General features: G+C 46.8%; 1 protein-coding gene across 2 annotated transcripts in view; it reads left to right on the top strand.

Annotated features, from left to right (window-relative positions):
- Positions 1–1033: 1033 nt before the first annotated feature.
- The window catches only part of STK11IP (serine/threonine kinase 11 interacting protein), a 38028-nt gene continuing 23153 nt past the window's right edge, over positions 1034–15908 (top strand). Inside the window, exons 1-14 of one of the 2 annotated variants that reach the window (XM_075829188.1) lie at positions 1034–1185; positions 2506–2570; positions 3632–3831; positions 4162–4236; positions 5214–5309; positions 7049–7156; positions 9999–10070; positions 10181–10310; positions 10398–10501; positions 11196–11282; positions 11365–11406; positions 11970–12113; positions 12392–12461; positions 14946–15341. In XM_075829188.1, coding sequence (XP_075685303.1) covers positions 2510–2570; positions 3632–3831; positions 4162–4236; positions 5214–5309; positions 7049–7156; positions 9999–10070; positions 10181–10310; positions 10398–10501; positions 11196–11282; positions 11365–11406; positions 11970–12113; positions 12392–12461; positions 14946–15341 — 1585 coding nt within the window. In that variant the 5' untranslated portion in view covers positions 1034–1185; positions 2506–2509. Of the gene's footprint in view, positions 1186–2505; positions 2571–3631; positions 3832–4161; positions 4237–5213; positions 5310–7048; positions 7157–9998; positions 10071–10180; positions 10311–10397; positions 10502–11195; positions 11283–11364; positions 11407–11969; positions 12114–12391; positions 12462–14942; positions 15342–15908 lie in introns of both variants that reach the window. The other variant, XM_075829186.1, reaches the window with a different exon arrangement.

Below are 15908 nucleotides of genomic sequence, written 5' to 3'. Positions count from 1 at the left end.
CATGTTTTTAGCTGACCTGGGGTATGAATTAGAGTAGGGGCTGGGACTTGATATCAAAATAGAGGTTCTGGCCCGGGTCTGAATATATTTAGGGAGGTCTAGCCTGGGGTCTGAATATATTTAGCGGGGTCCAGTCTGGGGTCTGAATATTTTTAACGGGGTCTAGTCTAGGATCTCATTATATTTAGGGGGTCTGAATATCTAGGGTCTAAGTATATATAGGGTGTCTGGAGTCTAAATATATATATATAAGGGATCTAAAATGTATTTATAGGTCCGGTCTGGGGTCTGATATTAATATAGGCGGTCTGAATATATTTAGACACACCATTTTATATAAACCATGCACCTCAAAAAGGCCACTCCCATTTTCGCAGGGAACCGCTGCTCGACTTTCACCCTGTAAAGGGCTCTGCCAGATTGACGTCTCTGCCCCTAAACCGTCTTATCTCGAACTGGATAACCCTAAATTTAATAATCTTGCTAATTACGGAATGAGGACTTATTCCCAGAATTCTTGGGGCCTCTTGCGGCTGTGCCAGCCGCCATGACAATATTATAGCTCTATAATCTTTATTAAAATCTCTATAGCAGTGATCGCTAACCTGCGAACCTACAGATATCGTGAAACTACAATTCCCAGCATGCCCTGACAGCCACATGCTGGGAGTTGTAGTTTCCCGACAACTGTAGAACCGTAGGTTGGAGGCTTCTGCTTTATAAACTCCTCTTAGCTTTAGGATTGTATGATAAAAAAAAAAAAAAAATGTTTAAAATGATAAATATATTTCATGTATGTTTCATAACACAACTCTATGGTACAAAGCTGGAGACAGGAGCATATAATGACCTCTCCATCTCACCAATCTATGGTGTCTGGGAGGAATGTGTAGTTTCTTGTAGTTGGCCTCACTCGATTACCCAACTCTATGATGCATTTCAGGAGACAGGCTAAGATATTGGACGCTCCTTCTTTGATCTCCTACTCTCTATGATGCCTGGGAGGCGGGTGTACTAGTGTTTGGCTTCACTTCCATTCGCGGGTGCAGAAACCGGAAGTGTACAGTGTTGTAGTGAGACTGCTGGACAGAGGGGAAAGGAAAAGGGGGATTTTGGGGCTGAAGCAGCCAGGAAGCTGCAGGTGACCGGAGACAGGACACAAAGCAACGTGCGGCCGAGTGTCAGGTGAGCTGGAGGGCAGGTTTATAATCTATAATGGTCCTCCTTCTGCTGCTGCCGCCTGTGGAAAGTGAAACTGTCAGGTCCTCTATGTTGTGATGCAGATCTTATTCCATCAGATTCCCCAATTAATGCAGATAATGAATCAATTATTCTGCTGCTGAGCAGAGCTGGGGGTGCATTGCATTATAATGTTATTGTTATAGTATGTGTGCAAAATAATGATTTGCATTATTATGTTTTATGATTTTATGTAAATAATGCAAAGTTCGGCAACTTTCTAATATAATTTGTGTTTTGATTCTTTATTGTTGTCAAGATCTCAATGAATATAAATATTATCCAATACATCTAGAGGCTAAAAACCCATCCTGACCAAATACTGATCTCAGCTAAGGCCCTGTTCACATCTGCGTTAGAGGCTCAGCTAGGAGCCTCTGTCGCAGACACGGCCAAAAATACCGGAAACAATAGAGCAGCACTCTGCGCTATTGTTTCCGCTAAAACCACCGATATCCCAACGGAACCCATTAAAGTCAATGTGTTCTGTCGGCCGCTGGTGGTGTCCATCATGCAACGGAACTGGCGATTCCGGTAATTCCTATGTTCTGCTCCTCTGAGGGAGCAGAAAAACGGAAGGTCGAACGCTGGTGTGAACCCCTTTACATGGGCAAACGCTGGTTCATCGGCTGATTGTATCGTTTATGCTGCCAGAAATATTATCGTTGTCGGGAGCGCATGTGTAAACAGGGAGACGCGCTGCCGATATGATAATAATGTACGGGGACGAGTGATCGTAGTAATGAGCCCTCGTCCCCAATCATAGCTCCTTATGAAAGGAGCAAACAAGCGCCGATTAACGAGACGTGTCGTCGATCAACGCTCGTTTACACGGCCCATATCGAGAGGATCCTTCGGGTTTGTTACAATTGTATCCAGTCTGGACAACATGAGAAATACTTCAGCAGCGCAAATCCCTCTGGTGTCTTGATAGTTTGTAGCAATGTATCAGTCTGGAGTCCAAGATGTTTATCTCACAGGGGATTGTCTAGACTGGATACAATTGTAGCAAACCCTCAGCTGTGACAATTATTTGGTCTGTATGGATTTTTAGCCTCTGGTTGTAAACATGAGTTTGCCCATTCCCTGACAGCAATCAGAAATCTTGAAAATGGTGAGGAATCTAAACAGAAAGGGGCATGTTAATAAATACTGGCATAGTGCCAAGCGTTACGCCAACATGTAACGTTAGAGCGTTTTTGTCATTTATTAACCCTGTGCTCGCTGGTTTCCCTGTGAGTTTCTTATTAAACGCTCCTTTTTCAGCTAAATGAAGACTGAGGCTCCGGAGTCGATGGTCCAAGGCCTTGCTCAGCTTCTGCGGGACCATGGTAGATATAACTATACTCTCTCTGTATATGCTGGACTTACTTGAGTCCCCCGGCAGCAGTTTGGCACTGTGTCCGCAGGCAATGGTGCAGGAACATGGTCACATGCAGGCTGGTGTTGGCTTTTGGGGTTCCCCAAAAAGGTTGTAGCAGGGGATGCCTAGACAGGATGGACTCGTTGGAGGGGCCAGGCAGGGCTGTGTCTGGGGTTGTCCAAGCAGGGTGGCTCTGGAGGGGGGTTGCCTGGGCAAGGTGGCTCTGGAGGGATTGCCTAGTGAGGGTAGCTCTGGTGGGAGTTGCCCAGGCATGGTGGCTGTGGTGGAATTGCCCTGGCACGGTAGCTCTGGGGGCGTGTCCAAGTAGGTTGGTGCTGGCATCTCTAGGCGGGTCAGTGCTGTCGTCTCTAGGCGGTGGGGCGGTGCCGGCGTCTCTAGGCGGGGGGGCGGTGCCGGCGTCTCTAGGCGGGGGGGCGGTGCCGGCGTCTCTAGGTGGGGGGGCGGTGCCGTCGTCTCTAGGTGGGGGGGGCGGTGCCGGCGTCTCTAGGTGGGGGGGGCGGTGCCGGCGTCTCTAGGTGGGGGGGGGCGGTGCCGGAGTGTCTAGGCGGGGGGGCTGTCTGTGCCGGAGTGTCTAGGCGGGGGGGCTGTCTGTGCCGGAGTGTCTAGGCGGGGGGCCGGTGCCGGCGTCTCTAGGCGGGGGGGCGGTGCCGGCGTCTCTAGGCGGGGGGGGGCGGTGCCGGCGTCTCTAGGCGGGGGGGCGGTGCCGGCGTCTCTAGGCGGGGGGGCGGTGCCGGCGTCTCTAGGCGGTGGGGCGGTGCCGGCGTCTCTAGGCGGTGGGGCGGTGCCGGCGTCTCTAGGCGGTGGGGCGGTGCCGGCGTCTCTAGGCGGTGCCGGCGTCTCTAGGCGGTGGGGCGGTGGCGGCGTCTCTAGGCGGTGGGGCGGTGCCGGCTTCTCTAGGCGGTGGGGCGGTGCCGGCTTCTCTAGGCGGTGGGGCGGTGCTGTTTGATTAGACTTGTTGCTCTTTTTTTCTGTGCATCAGACAGTAATGTTCTCTTATGTTTGTTCCAGGGGACACTGTGCTGGACGGTAGCCATGTCCTGTCTCTTCTCACCCCATGTCTACAAGTCGTCACTCGCCTGTTTGAACAGCTGTTTCCTCGCGGACCAGGAATTGGTTTCCAGGCACTTCCAGCTCACCCAGCCGACAACGTCCCCATCCTGCGGACTCAGTTCCTTCTCGATGTGTTACAGAAAACGCCTTCCCTGAAGGTTCGTTCTCTCACTACTTCCTTCTAGTACCAGGTCCACATTGCTCAAACATCATTTATACCAGCCTCTACTTTTTAAGTTGTCACGGCCCCGCCCCTCTTATGAACATTACTAAATAGTCATATGCTTTAGTTTAACCTAACATGTGGGTTGTTGCTATACAATAAGGTCAAATGGTCATAGAATTTTTTATTTGACTAATACGTCGCAAAAAGAGAGATGTGGTTAACTGGAGGACTAAGCCGCGAGAGATTTAACTTGGGGAAATGAAAAAAACACATTTCCAGGAACTATTATGTTCACCTTTTGTATCTTGCTTATTTTTTTCAGCTTATTCATCCTCCTGAGTGTCCTCGCCAGTTTGACGTGAATATTTTCCCCTTTAAGTCTTTAAGGTCTTTGGAGGTGAGAATCATAATTAAATTGTAATAGAATAAACTATATAAGCAAAGCACTTCTTACAGTCTACAAACTAAACTATAATAGTGTAATACCTCTAGTAACCTGATGGTGGTGTAATGAGCAGCATTTCTATAGACCAATAAACGCGGCCACTCAAGTAGTCTATGGAGAGAGACAGCGCATGCTCGTCCTGCGCTCTAGCCATGAACAGGGACTAAGGACCCCTCATTCTTGGTGATGGTGGGGGTCCCAGAGGTCGGACCCCCGCCATGCTTCCTTTTATAACCTGTATGACAGGTTGAGAAGTAAAAAAGGGGTTCTGGGACAACCCCTTTAAAGGACTTTTATTACCAGTCCAACACTTGCTTCTGGCACAGGAAACCATCTGTAATCTAACACAAGTAAAATGTATATACTTTTCTGTAAACCTCACACAATCCAGAAGGTCTGATAATCCGGCATATGTCTGGTCCCATTGATACCGGATTAAAGGAATTTATATATTTATTTTTTACATGAAGCTTTGTTTTATTTAACAAGCCAGGCTATCTTCTCAGGGTACACAGACCAACATCCAATAGTCCAGAATGTCTGATAATCCGGCACATGTCGGGTGTGGTTGAGGCATGAATTAAAGAAATGTTACTATACATATGGTAGTGTACTTCCACATCATAGGTCAGGCACCACTGATGGCCCCATCCTTTCTAGAATAATGCATTTCTCAGCGTTTACTCTTCAAAAATAATTATTTACACCTGTAAAGTAAATGCCCACCTTTTTATCTCCATGTCATTTTTAGGTCCAATATTTTGCGCTAATTTTTTAATATACCATCATGGTGGCCGGAGCTCTGTTTTTCTGATGCAGAGATAGTTTGATGAATTCTGACTGCCTCTAGCCACCACTAGAGGGCGCTCACTGCATTATTGAGTTCAGTGTATGATGACCGTGTTTTCATTGTACTTTCCCTCTCACAGTTGCGATGCCTCCCCCCGCACTGTCTGCGCGGCCTGCGGGGTGTCTATTCACAGCTCGAGGTTCTCATCTGCTCTCGATGTGTCACCAGCTTGGAGGTGAGTGGAGGGGCTGCCAGACTTGGTATAATCTGTACATGTAAAGGAATAAAGAAGGGTAAAGTATGGGGAAAAGTTTAAGCAAGGCTAAAACATAACTTTTATTGCTTCAAATAAGATATCTCATGCTAGAGAAATAGGGTATATGTAAAAATGGGCAAAAATATGGGCTATTGTCTCTGCCCAGGGACTTAGTCAGCTGTGTGTCCCCTATATTTTGTGCCAGTCTCACTAAACATGGGCCCTTGTTTACATGAATAACATCCCCCAATGTGCTCTCATCCTTAGGGCGGATTCAGACGAACGCATTTTGCGTCCGTGCCGGCTGCGTGGTTTTCACGCGGCTCGCGCGGACCTAGAGAAGTCTATGGGGCAGTGCAGACAGTCCGTGAGTTTTGCGCAGCGTTAGTCCGCTGCATAAAACTCGCGATATGTTCTATGTCTCGGCGTTTTCCGCGCATCACGCACCCATTGAAGTCAATGGGTGCGTGAAAATCACGCATGCCCCACGGAAGCACATCCGTGGGACAAGCGTTATTCGCGCAATAACAGTAAAAGAATGAATGTAAACAGAAAAGCACCACGTTTACAAACATCCAAACGGAGTGTCATAAAGATGACGGCTGCGCGAAAATCCCGCAGCCGGGCACCCATATGAACAGGGCACACGGAGCTGTCAAGTGCCTTTTGCGCACGCAAAACGCCGCGGTTTTTGCGTTGCGCAAAAACGGCACGTCCGTTTGAATCAGCCCTTACTCTGTTTTTTCTTTGTTTTGCCTTTATAATATAGACCACAGGTGCATTGTACTGCATATATTACGCCTTTTGAGGTTCAATGTTTGCATTCTTATATTTGATAGACTTTTTTTCCTGCACCCTCTCAAAATATTTTTTTTTAAAGGGGATCTGTCACTAGTTTAGTAACGCCCAATCTCCTCACTAATCTAATAGTCGCTGTCACACTGATAATACTAGTGAAAATTGTGTCCCAAAAAGTTTATTATTTTAAAAGTTACGAGTTTCTTTTTAAAATATGCAAATGAGCCTATAGTGGAAGGTAACCGCACCGATTCTCCTGAGGCGGAGCCTCCTCACAGCCTCTGACGCTGTCCTATCAGCATGAAGCTGCTTCACACAGTGTGAGAGACTGAGGCTGGAGGGAGGGGGTATCACTTAAAATATCCGTATCTCAGGCTGTGGACCACCTAGGACAGTGGTTCTTGTGGCTCAGTTCTAGCTGTGACCCAACCGGAGATATCACCAGTTGAATACACAGTCAGGAATGGAAGCTATATACTATATGATGACGCTGTTTTGCTTGGCAGGGAAGGGGGAGAAGCTGTATGCTGATTGGACAGCGTCATACAGAAAACATTACACTGCCCAGAGTGAAAAGAAAGAGTAAGGCCCCATGCACATGACCGTAAAAATTGTCCGCAATTACAGGCCCATTCAGTTCTGTTGGCCGCGGACACCTTTCCGTATCGGTACGGGTGGGTGTCGGTGCCGTAGAAATGTTCAGAGAATTATGGAACATATTTGCGTAAAAATTGTGGTGCACGTCGGCGCATTTCAGCCACACCCATTTCTAATGGACCACTCCCCTTTTACAGCCAAGCAAGGCCCCCTTTTCAGATGAGGCGCAAAAAGTGTCAGTTAATGTGGCCTACATGATGTGCGCCAGATGTCTTAAGTCCTGTAAGTCTGCCCCATAACGTTTCTATGAATTGTCTATGCAGGAAGTGATCTCTCTTTGCGGCGGGGATCTGAGTTCCGCTTTGCCCTGGCTGGAACTTCACACCCTGGATTTCAGCTACAACACGATCCACAGTTTGGACCAGTCCCTGGTGAGCGCTCCCTATGTATGGGGGGGGGGGGGGTGTATATATGGGGGTTGTATATACGGTGGTTGTCTATATCCCACATTCAGCTTTTCAGCGTGCTGTGAGACTGACTATAGACCCACACCGCTGATCATGTACACATCTGGGGCAAAAAAAAAACAGGCGCGTCGTTGGATGCTTGAATTTACGAGTCATTAAAAATGGCGCAAACTGTATAATATATTTGCCGCAACTCCCTACGCCTGTTAGACACTATTCTCTACCTTACACTTCCTCATCTCTGCCGTACGTTTACCGCAATATTTTGCATCAGACATGGCACGAGTCTTGAGAAAACGTTGTGCCTTTTATAACTCCTATTGGCCAAGTCCCTTTTTTACGGCACTATTCAAAACGTTTAAGGTAAGACTAAAAAGCGCCAAAAAGACGTGAAAAATCTGGCGGATTACAACGTTTTAGCGCATATTGCCAAGTAAATCTCATGGATCAACAGGAAAACTGTCCTTGTTACCCATAGCAACCAATCACAGCAGTGCTTTCATTTCTCAGTGCAATTCAAGAAATGAAAGCTGAATGCTGATTGGTTGCTATGGGCAACAAGCACATATTTGTTAGACCGTTTTGATCAGAGGCCTGAACTCTCATTCTATATGTTAGCCGTGTTTATCAGCACTTGGGGGAGGGACTTATATTGGGCGCCATGTTTTCTGAGGCGCTGAGCCCCTTTGTGTATCTGAGCAACATTATGGTAGCCATACCCATTAGAATTACGTCGGCCGAACCCACCGGCGGAAGTCAGGGAATTAATGAAGTTAAACATGTCCGACCTTTGTTCTCCAGGGAAAAAATCACCTTTGGAGATGTCTGGCAGCAGCTTATTCTGTGTAGGGGAAGGTTTGGGAGGAATATCTATCCTCCAAGCGGGTGTTTGGCCGACAGCTATGGAAAGTGTATAACCGCTTTTAGGGTGGGAAAAATAAGCGGCAGGTCCTTACTTGCTGCGGTTCCGCCTTTGTCCTCCCATTAAAATCAGTAGGAAGCAGAGAGAACCTGCGGCGCTAGTCTCCGAGCGTTTTTCACTGCGTTTTGTGCCTGCATAGCCGTGGGTGAAAACCGCTGCAAAAAAGCTCGGACAGGTCAAAATCTGCCTTAAAATTCCTGAAGGAATTTCGTGGCAGATTTTTTTCTGCCTGCAAAAAAACTCATTGTGAACAGGGTCTAAGGGCTCGTCCACACGCTGCAGAATTGCCACTTTTTTTTCCGGACGGAATTTTGGACGGAAAAAACGCAGCAGAATACAGTAGCAGCAATGTAGGGAACATTTAACAAATCTCATCCACGCGCTGCGTAAAAATTCAGAGCAGAAATTGACCTGCGTTGCGTATTTTTCGTACCGCAGCACGTCGATTCCTGCTGCGTAAAGCGTCCAGAATTGCTGCATTTTTCAGAGGAGACGTCACCATCCCCCAACATTGTGAAAAACGCAGCAAAATACGCACCATTTTCTGCAGTAAAAACCGCAGGAAATGGTGCGCTTTTGCCGCAGCGGAATGTCTGAAGTTTTTCAATGGAATTGCTGCAGAAATTTTCTACAGCAATTCCGTTGTGTGTCTGTGGACAAGCCCTAATACTTCTCACAGCAGGGAGTTTGTTACAATTGAATCCAGTCTAGACAATCCTTTGTTTGCTAAATACATGAGACTCCAGACTGAGACATTTCAGCAAATTATCTGGACAGAGGAGAGATTTGTGCTGTTGATGTGTTTAGCTTACAGAGGATTGTCTAGACTGGATACAATTGTAACAAACCTTCAACTGTGAGAAGTTTTAGGCTTCGGAAAGCGGCCAAGGCCTCCAGAGGTGAATAAGAAATCTCCCATTCACTGACAGCAGACAGAGCTCTGAATACACGGGCCAATTATCGGTCAAACGAGCGTTCACAGATCTCTCGTTTGTCATCATTGCCCTGTCGCTCATTCATCTTCTGATCGTATCGTTTATGCAGCCGAAAATATTATAGTTGTCCGCAGCACATGTGTAAACGGAGACGCGCTGCCGGCGTGATAGAAATGCATGGGGACGAGCGGTCGTAGTAATGAGCCCTCGTCCCCCATACATAGCCCCTTGTGAAAGGAGGGAACGAGCGGCGATCGAGGAGCTGTCTCGTTGATCAGCGCTCGTTTGCACGGCCTACGTCCGACCGTGTAAGAGGATCCTTAGGGCTCATTTACACGAGCGCGAATCTTGTCCGTGTGCTGTGAGTTGAAACAACGCACACGGACCCTTTGATTTCACTGGGGCCATTCACACATGCGGCGAGTGTCCGTTGCGTGAAACTCACTGCATGTCCTATACTGGTGCGTTGAAGTCAATGGGTGCGTGACGGCACACGGACGCACATCCATGTGCTGTCCATTTTTCACGCATCAATCACATTGGGAAAAAAAAAATTGCTTGCGGAAATCGAGCGTGCGTGAAAATCGCCACTCGCAAAGCACACCGGTGCATAACGCAACACACACGGACAGATTTAACGCGCGTTTGTTACACGCGTAAATCTTTCACGCTCATGTGAATGTAGCCTTAGGCTACATGTACACGAATGTAGCCCACCTCGGATGTGAAAAACTGCCGTTTTCCACGTCCGAGGTGGACCTGGGTGGGACTAGAGTCTATGCAGGGATACGGGACACGCATGTCCTATTTTTACACGGTCATGTGAACAGCTCCAGTGAAGTACATGGGTCCGTGTGACGTTGGTGTGAATGAGCCCTTAGATTGTTGATCTGATGGGGGAGGGGAATCTGTAGACCCCTTTTATTGATGCTGTTTGTTTTTCCTTCAGGAATTGTTAAACTGTCTGAGGATCCTGGACTTGAGTCATAACCTCATCAAAGACTGTGGATTGCATTTGAAGGTGCGACCTTTCATCTGGTCAGACGGTGTGCACTTGGGGGATGGTCAGAATCCTATAGGCTGTTCCTATTTGCGCACCTCTTAGTAGTGTCCTTTACCCTATTGTTTTAGGTTCTTTCCGAGCTGCAGTATCTGAACCTGGGGTATAACCTCCTGTCGTCCGTCCCACAGCTAAGTGTCCCGTCCTCCGCCAAGCTCCACACCCTCATCCTGAGACACAACCAGTTGTCCACCACCAGCGGTCAGTCTGTATGGATTTGTGTGCGCGGCCGGTATACTGCGCTGTTTCTTTTATCGGAGAAGGTTTATAATTTATTTATTTCTCTAGGACTGGAACATCTGTACAACCTGCAGCACCTGGACTTGTCCTATAATCTTCTGGTTGAGCACTCGCAGCTTACAGGATTGGCTATGCTGAAAAAACTTAGAGAGGTAATTTCCATACGGAGACACCAGTGATGTCACCCGCCGCCATATCGGTGTCTGTTTGTGACCAGGCTGCAGGTTCATTTACCTACTTTCTCTCGCCTCGCAATCTGTAATTGAAGGGTAGTTTAGCCATAGTGGGGCAATGCCCCGTGTAAACCACAATGCCCCATTCTGACTACACGGGGTTTGTTTGTAGTCTGCAACAAAGTCATACCAAAATTGTAGCTGTCTGCGCCCATTACTAGGGTCCGGACTTCTGGCGCACTCCCCTCCTGTGGCCTCACCTCCTTCCGAGCCATTTTTCACATTTTCCGCTGCTAATCCTCCGGTGCAGCACTGTCATGTGACACGGGAGGTGGGACAGTGGAAGGGAGCTCCGTGGCTGGATAACATTGCGCAGTGATGGAAGTAGCAACAATGGGTGACCCTTGTGACAGGCGGCATGAAATCTATGCCAAATTTAGAGGGAAGTATATTACTGGGCCCGTAGAAACCCATTCTTAGGAGTCCGAAAACTCGTTCAATTCTGAGTGCAGGAAAGGAACGGGTAAACAACATTTTCAGCTCTGCTACATTACTTGGCTGGCCACGGGAGGACCTCATGGGTTCACAGAATAGCTTGTTGTTATTGGATCAGTAAGGCGGATATGGATCTTGCACTCCGGCAGTATATTCTGAATAGTTTCTGTATTTCCAGCTCTTTCTGGAGGGGAACCCCCTGTATTACCATAAAGACTATCGAGTGTTCACAGCCCAACACCTGTCCCCGAAAGCCTCAGGCAAGGTGAGTAGCGGCTCAGGAGGCGTCTGATCTTGCAGGACACAGTGCAGATTTAATGCTCATTATCTCTGTTTCATGTGGTCAGGTTTTACTGGATGGAGAGCTGCTGCCCGGACCGGAGACCATGGTGAGATCAACATTGTATATAAGATATATGGAGTTATATATTCTGGTTTTAAGAGCTATGATCAGTGACGGTCCAGCTGCGTTGTGTATTGGAGGCTGGATTTCACCCCCCCCCCCCCCCCCGTCTTTTGAGTAAAGACCCTTTTACACTTGGCGATTATCGGGCAGACAAGTGTTCATAGAACGATCGTTCCCGATAATTGCAATAGGAGTAACGACCGCTCATCCCCATCCATAGCTCCGTGTGACAGGAGCAAACGAGCGCCGATTGACGATGTCTCGTTGATAGGCGCTCAATGCATCGGCAGTTGTTAAAGGCCCTTTAATTCTGGCTTCCGGTCTGTCCACCATGTTTTACACTGTAGCTCTGCTTGTTCGGATTAGTTGCTTCTGTAAGCACTAGCCCAGCAGGAAATCATTGCAATAGGTGCTGATTTCCATTATAGATGTTCCCAGTATATGAACACTGTGTTTTTTTGGATTTACTGTACTCCACGTGTTTTAATCTCGGGCTAGTACCCGTCGTGTGAAGTCCTTTTTATGACAATCTTGTTCCTCTGACAGAGTCCACCCACATTCAGAGAGAGGGTGGTCATTCCTCAGCCGTGTAATTCAGCCACTGAAAGTTCCTGCACCGGGGATCTGACCGACAGCTGCTCCGCTCCTGAAAGAACTGCAACGAAACGCATCCCACGCAAGAAATCCAAGGTTGGGGCGATTATACATATAAAGTGTCCTAGTCAATCAGCGACACTGCTGCGCACAAATATCAGAAAACTTTTCATATGTCCTAGAGACATATCAGAAGTTTGGATCGGTGGGGGTTCGGGTGCTGAGACCCCCCACTGTTGCTCAAACAAAGGTACGGAAGCGCTCAGCTGAGTGCTCTGCACCGTCTGCCGTCAGCTCGTGAATGTGTCTTATCTTTATTGTCATAATCTTGTTTTTAAAAATGTTTTTACTCCTCCTTTGCTCGGCTTTGACAGGTTAAAGTCCGCAGAGCGAGCATTTCTGAGCGCAGTGACAGTGAATGTGAACAGCGGAGCCAACCAGTCGGTCAGTACGAGCTACACACAATCGCTTTGTATTTGTCTTAAAGGGGATCTGTCACTAGTTTAGTAACGCCCAATCTCCTCACTAATCTAATAGGCGCTGTCACACAGATAATACTACTGAAAATTGTGTCCCAAAAAGTTGATTATTTTAAAAGTTATGAGTTTTTTTTCTAAATATGTAAATGAGCCTATACTAGACAAGTGGGAGGTAACCGCAGCGATTCTCCTGAGGCGGAGCCTCCTCCCAACCTCTGACATTGTCCTATCAGCATGAAACTGCTTCACACAGTGTGAGAGACTGAGGCTGGAGGGAGGGGGGGGATCACTTCAAATAGCCATATCTCAGGCTGTGGACCACCTAGAACAGCGGTTCTGGTGGCATATGAAAGATGAGATTCTAAGGTCGCAGGTCTAGCCATGAAACAACCGGAGGTATCACCAGTTGAAAACAGTCGGGAATGGAAGCTGTATACTACATGATCACACTGTGTTGCTGGGCTGGGAAGAGGAGAACTGTGTGATGATTGGACAGCGTCATACAGAAAACTTTACACCGCCCAGGGTGAAAAGAAAGAGTCACCTCCTATTTGGCTATTAGAGACACATTAGCATATTTAGAAAAATTCTCATAACTTTGCAAATGATAAACTTTTTTGAAAAAAATCACACTGTAGTTATCAGCATCATAGCGGATATTGGATTAGTTAGGAGATTGGGAATTCATAAACTGGTGACAGATCCTTTTTAATATCTAAAAAAAAAACGGTGCCCTCTTGTGGTTGAAATGTGCTCTGCCAATATTCATTAAAAATTAATGCAGTTTGTAAACCGTTGCTGGTTTCATTAGACAGAAAAATTATCGTTGACTCTACAAACAATTTTATGGTGTGTTATGACTGCGTAATAGGGTGGGAATCTGCTTGATTTGTCAGGAAGTTTATCATACCTGTTTTTCTCAGATATTAAATTGAGTCTGCCGCTTAATGTACTTACTGTACCTATCTATACTCCCAGAAGCCAAAACTGCTCTTAAAATGTATGTGTAATAGGAGCGCTGATCGAATACAGCACACTTCTAGTTAGGAGTCCGGTTTATTCATGAGGTGAGCGATCCCCTGCAGACGAGTGGGGAGAGGCGGGGGGAGCAATCCCCTCATGAATACGCCAGACTCCTAACTATAAGTCCACTTTATTCTCTCAGCGCTCCTATTAACCCTACACCGTTTTGGCTACTAGTAATACGGACCTGTAACTGTGATGTGCTTGCTCATACATACGGCAGCATATTAAGCTGAGAGATCCGATTTAAAGGAATTGTTTCATGAAGACGACCACTTTTTAAAAGAAAAAAAAAAACGGTGCGCCATGCTGCTGCCGAAATGCAGCTTTACATGCCATCTATTGAGAAGAATGGCCATTTATGTAATGCATGGACCCGCCCGCATGGGTACATATTTATTCACCATTTGCTTCCAGTGAGCCAAACTAGGGCCCTCCGTGGCCTTCCACGCTTCCCCTTCATTCCTTAGCGCTGTTTCCCCTTCATGCCTTATCTGCTCGTACTGTGAATCGCCGACCCACTTGTAGCGGCGGATAACAGAATTACAGTATTCACTTGAATGGGAGAAAGATGTCATTCTGTGATCCGCCACTACAAGTGTTTGAAATTAAAGGGAAGTAGTGCTCGTGCGAGCACCGTGGCCCCTTCAAAACATCTGATCGGTGGAGATGCCCGGAGAGGGGCCTTCAACGATCAGTTATTGACAGCCTATCCTGAGGATAGGCCATCAATTTCTTAGGACTGGACAACCCCTTTTAATAACATCTAAAGTGAATATCTAATTTTTAAAAAAAATCTTACTTGTTTCAATATTTGTACTGATTTGATTAAATAATATTTATTTATAGGGGGTCAAAGCTCCGCTCCGTCTTCCTTTATACAGAGCTCATACTGCTGTAGTTACATGGCAAAAATTCTGGCTGATTATAGTCACCACTAGGGGGAGCTTGAGAGCTTACTACACACAGCTCCTATTGAACTCTATAATCAATATTCAGTAAACTCCTATGCTCCCTCTAGTGGTGGTTGCAAGTAGATGGATTTTGAGCTCTGCATAGAGAAACTGAATTTAGCTAATCTTTTTCTTGTCTTTTCTTTTTTTTTTCTTTTTTTTTTCTTCACACTAGTTTAGTTACTTGTGGATTATAATAATTCTCTTTATTGAAATGTCAATCAGCTCTCCATGTACTGACTTCCTGGAAGTTTGTGATTTATACATTGCAGCAAATCTGAACAAGCAGACCTGCAGTGTAAAGCACAGGTGAAGGCTGCCTGAGTCACTGATAAGATGGTGATGGATTTCAGACTATCCTAGATGCTATGCAGCTAAACAGGAGTCGCTGATCATCGCTGCGTCCTAATGGTTCACTTATTTTCTAAGGATCATGTCAGCCAATCACAGTGAAGTTCTTTTTCCCCCAGCAGCATCTGTTCTGCAGCACCAGGCGGACATTGAGCGCACAGACAGTTTTCGGGATCAGTTTGGCGTGGACTGGCTGCAGTACCGACCTCACCTGGAGAATGAGCTCAGTAAAGACTGCCCCACGAAGAACAGTCCGGACCCTGCCTGGCATTCTCCATCTTTTACCAAGACCCTGTACTCTCCCTTAATCCTGCAAACACCCCTCATTACAGACAGGCAATCCCATGTCCCTGCGATATCAAGCTCTTCCTCGGTCAAGCCGCCCAGCCCAGAGGACGGCGCTATGGCGGCCGCTGACGTGCTAATAGAAAGGATTGAGGACGTTCTGGAGGATGGACTATGGCAGCAGCAGGCGTTAGGCAGGAAGGAGGAGGAAGACGAGGAGGATGTTATAGAAGGTGAGATGCGTGGTCCAGCAGAATGAGCTGTCACGTGCCAGACCTCAAAATCCTGGATTATTATGCTCTATTTATTTCTTAAAAGGATATCTCGGTATAATAACCGCTGGATGAGTATGCTCGTTTTTCTCATCAGGCAGTTTCGGGTGTGCCCGTATGATCAGGATCGGGGCAACACCTGTAATACACTGGTGCAGCCCCGCTCCAACAGCGGAGGTCAGAGGAGCCTGTGATCACCATCATTAAACCTTTGAATGCTGACCACGGCATTTAAAGGGAGAGACTAAGGGGGGGGGGGTGCCACTTTGAGGCACATAAATTGTAGGAGCAGGGTCCATTGAAGGACCCCAGGGCTGGTTGACCATATGTCCTTTTGTAAGGGCATACTCAGGTATGCCCTAGCAACTGCCTGTGTACTATCAGTATATAGATTGATGCCAGTACTTTATAGTTAAAAAATGTAAAAATGAAAAATTCCTCCTTTAAAATAATAGAAAATGTAAGATGAAAAAAAAAATTTGATAGAACGGTAAAAGAAAAACATTCAAATATGCAATTTTTTTTTAC

Source organism: Rhinoderma darwinii, chromosome 6 (genome assembly GCF_050947455.1).
Source record: "Rhinoderma darwinii isolate aRhiDar2 chromosome 6, aRhiDar2.hap1, whole genome shotgun sequence".
Taxonomy (NCBI): Eukaryota; Metazoa; Chordata; class Amphibia; order Anura; family Rhinodermatidae; genus Rhinoderma; species Rhinoderma darwinii.
The sequence above is the reverse complement of the archived record's forward strand: the minus strand, read 5'-3'. Positions and strand labels throughout refer to the sequence as shown.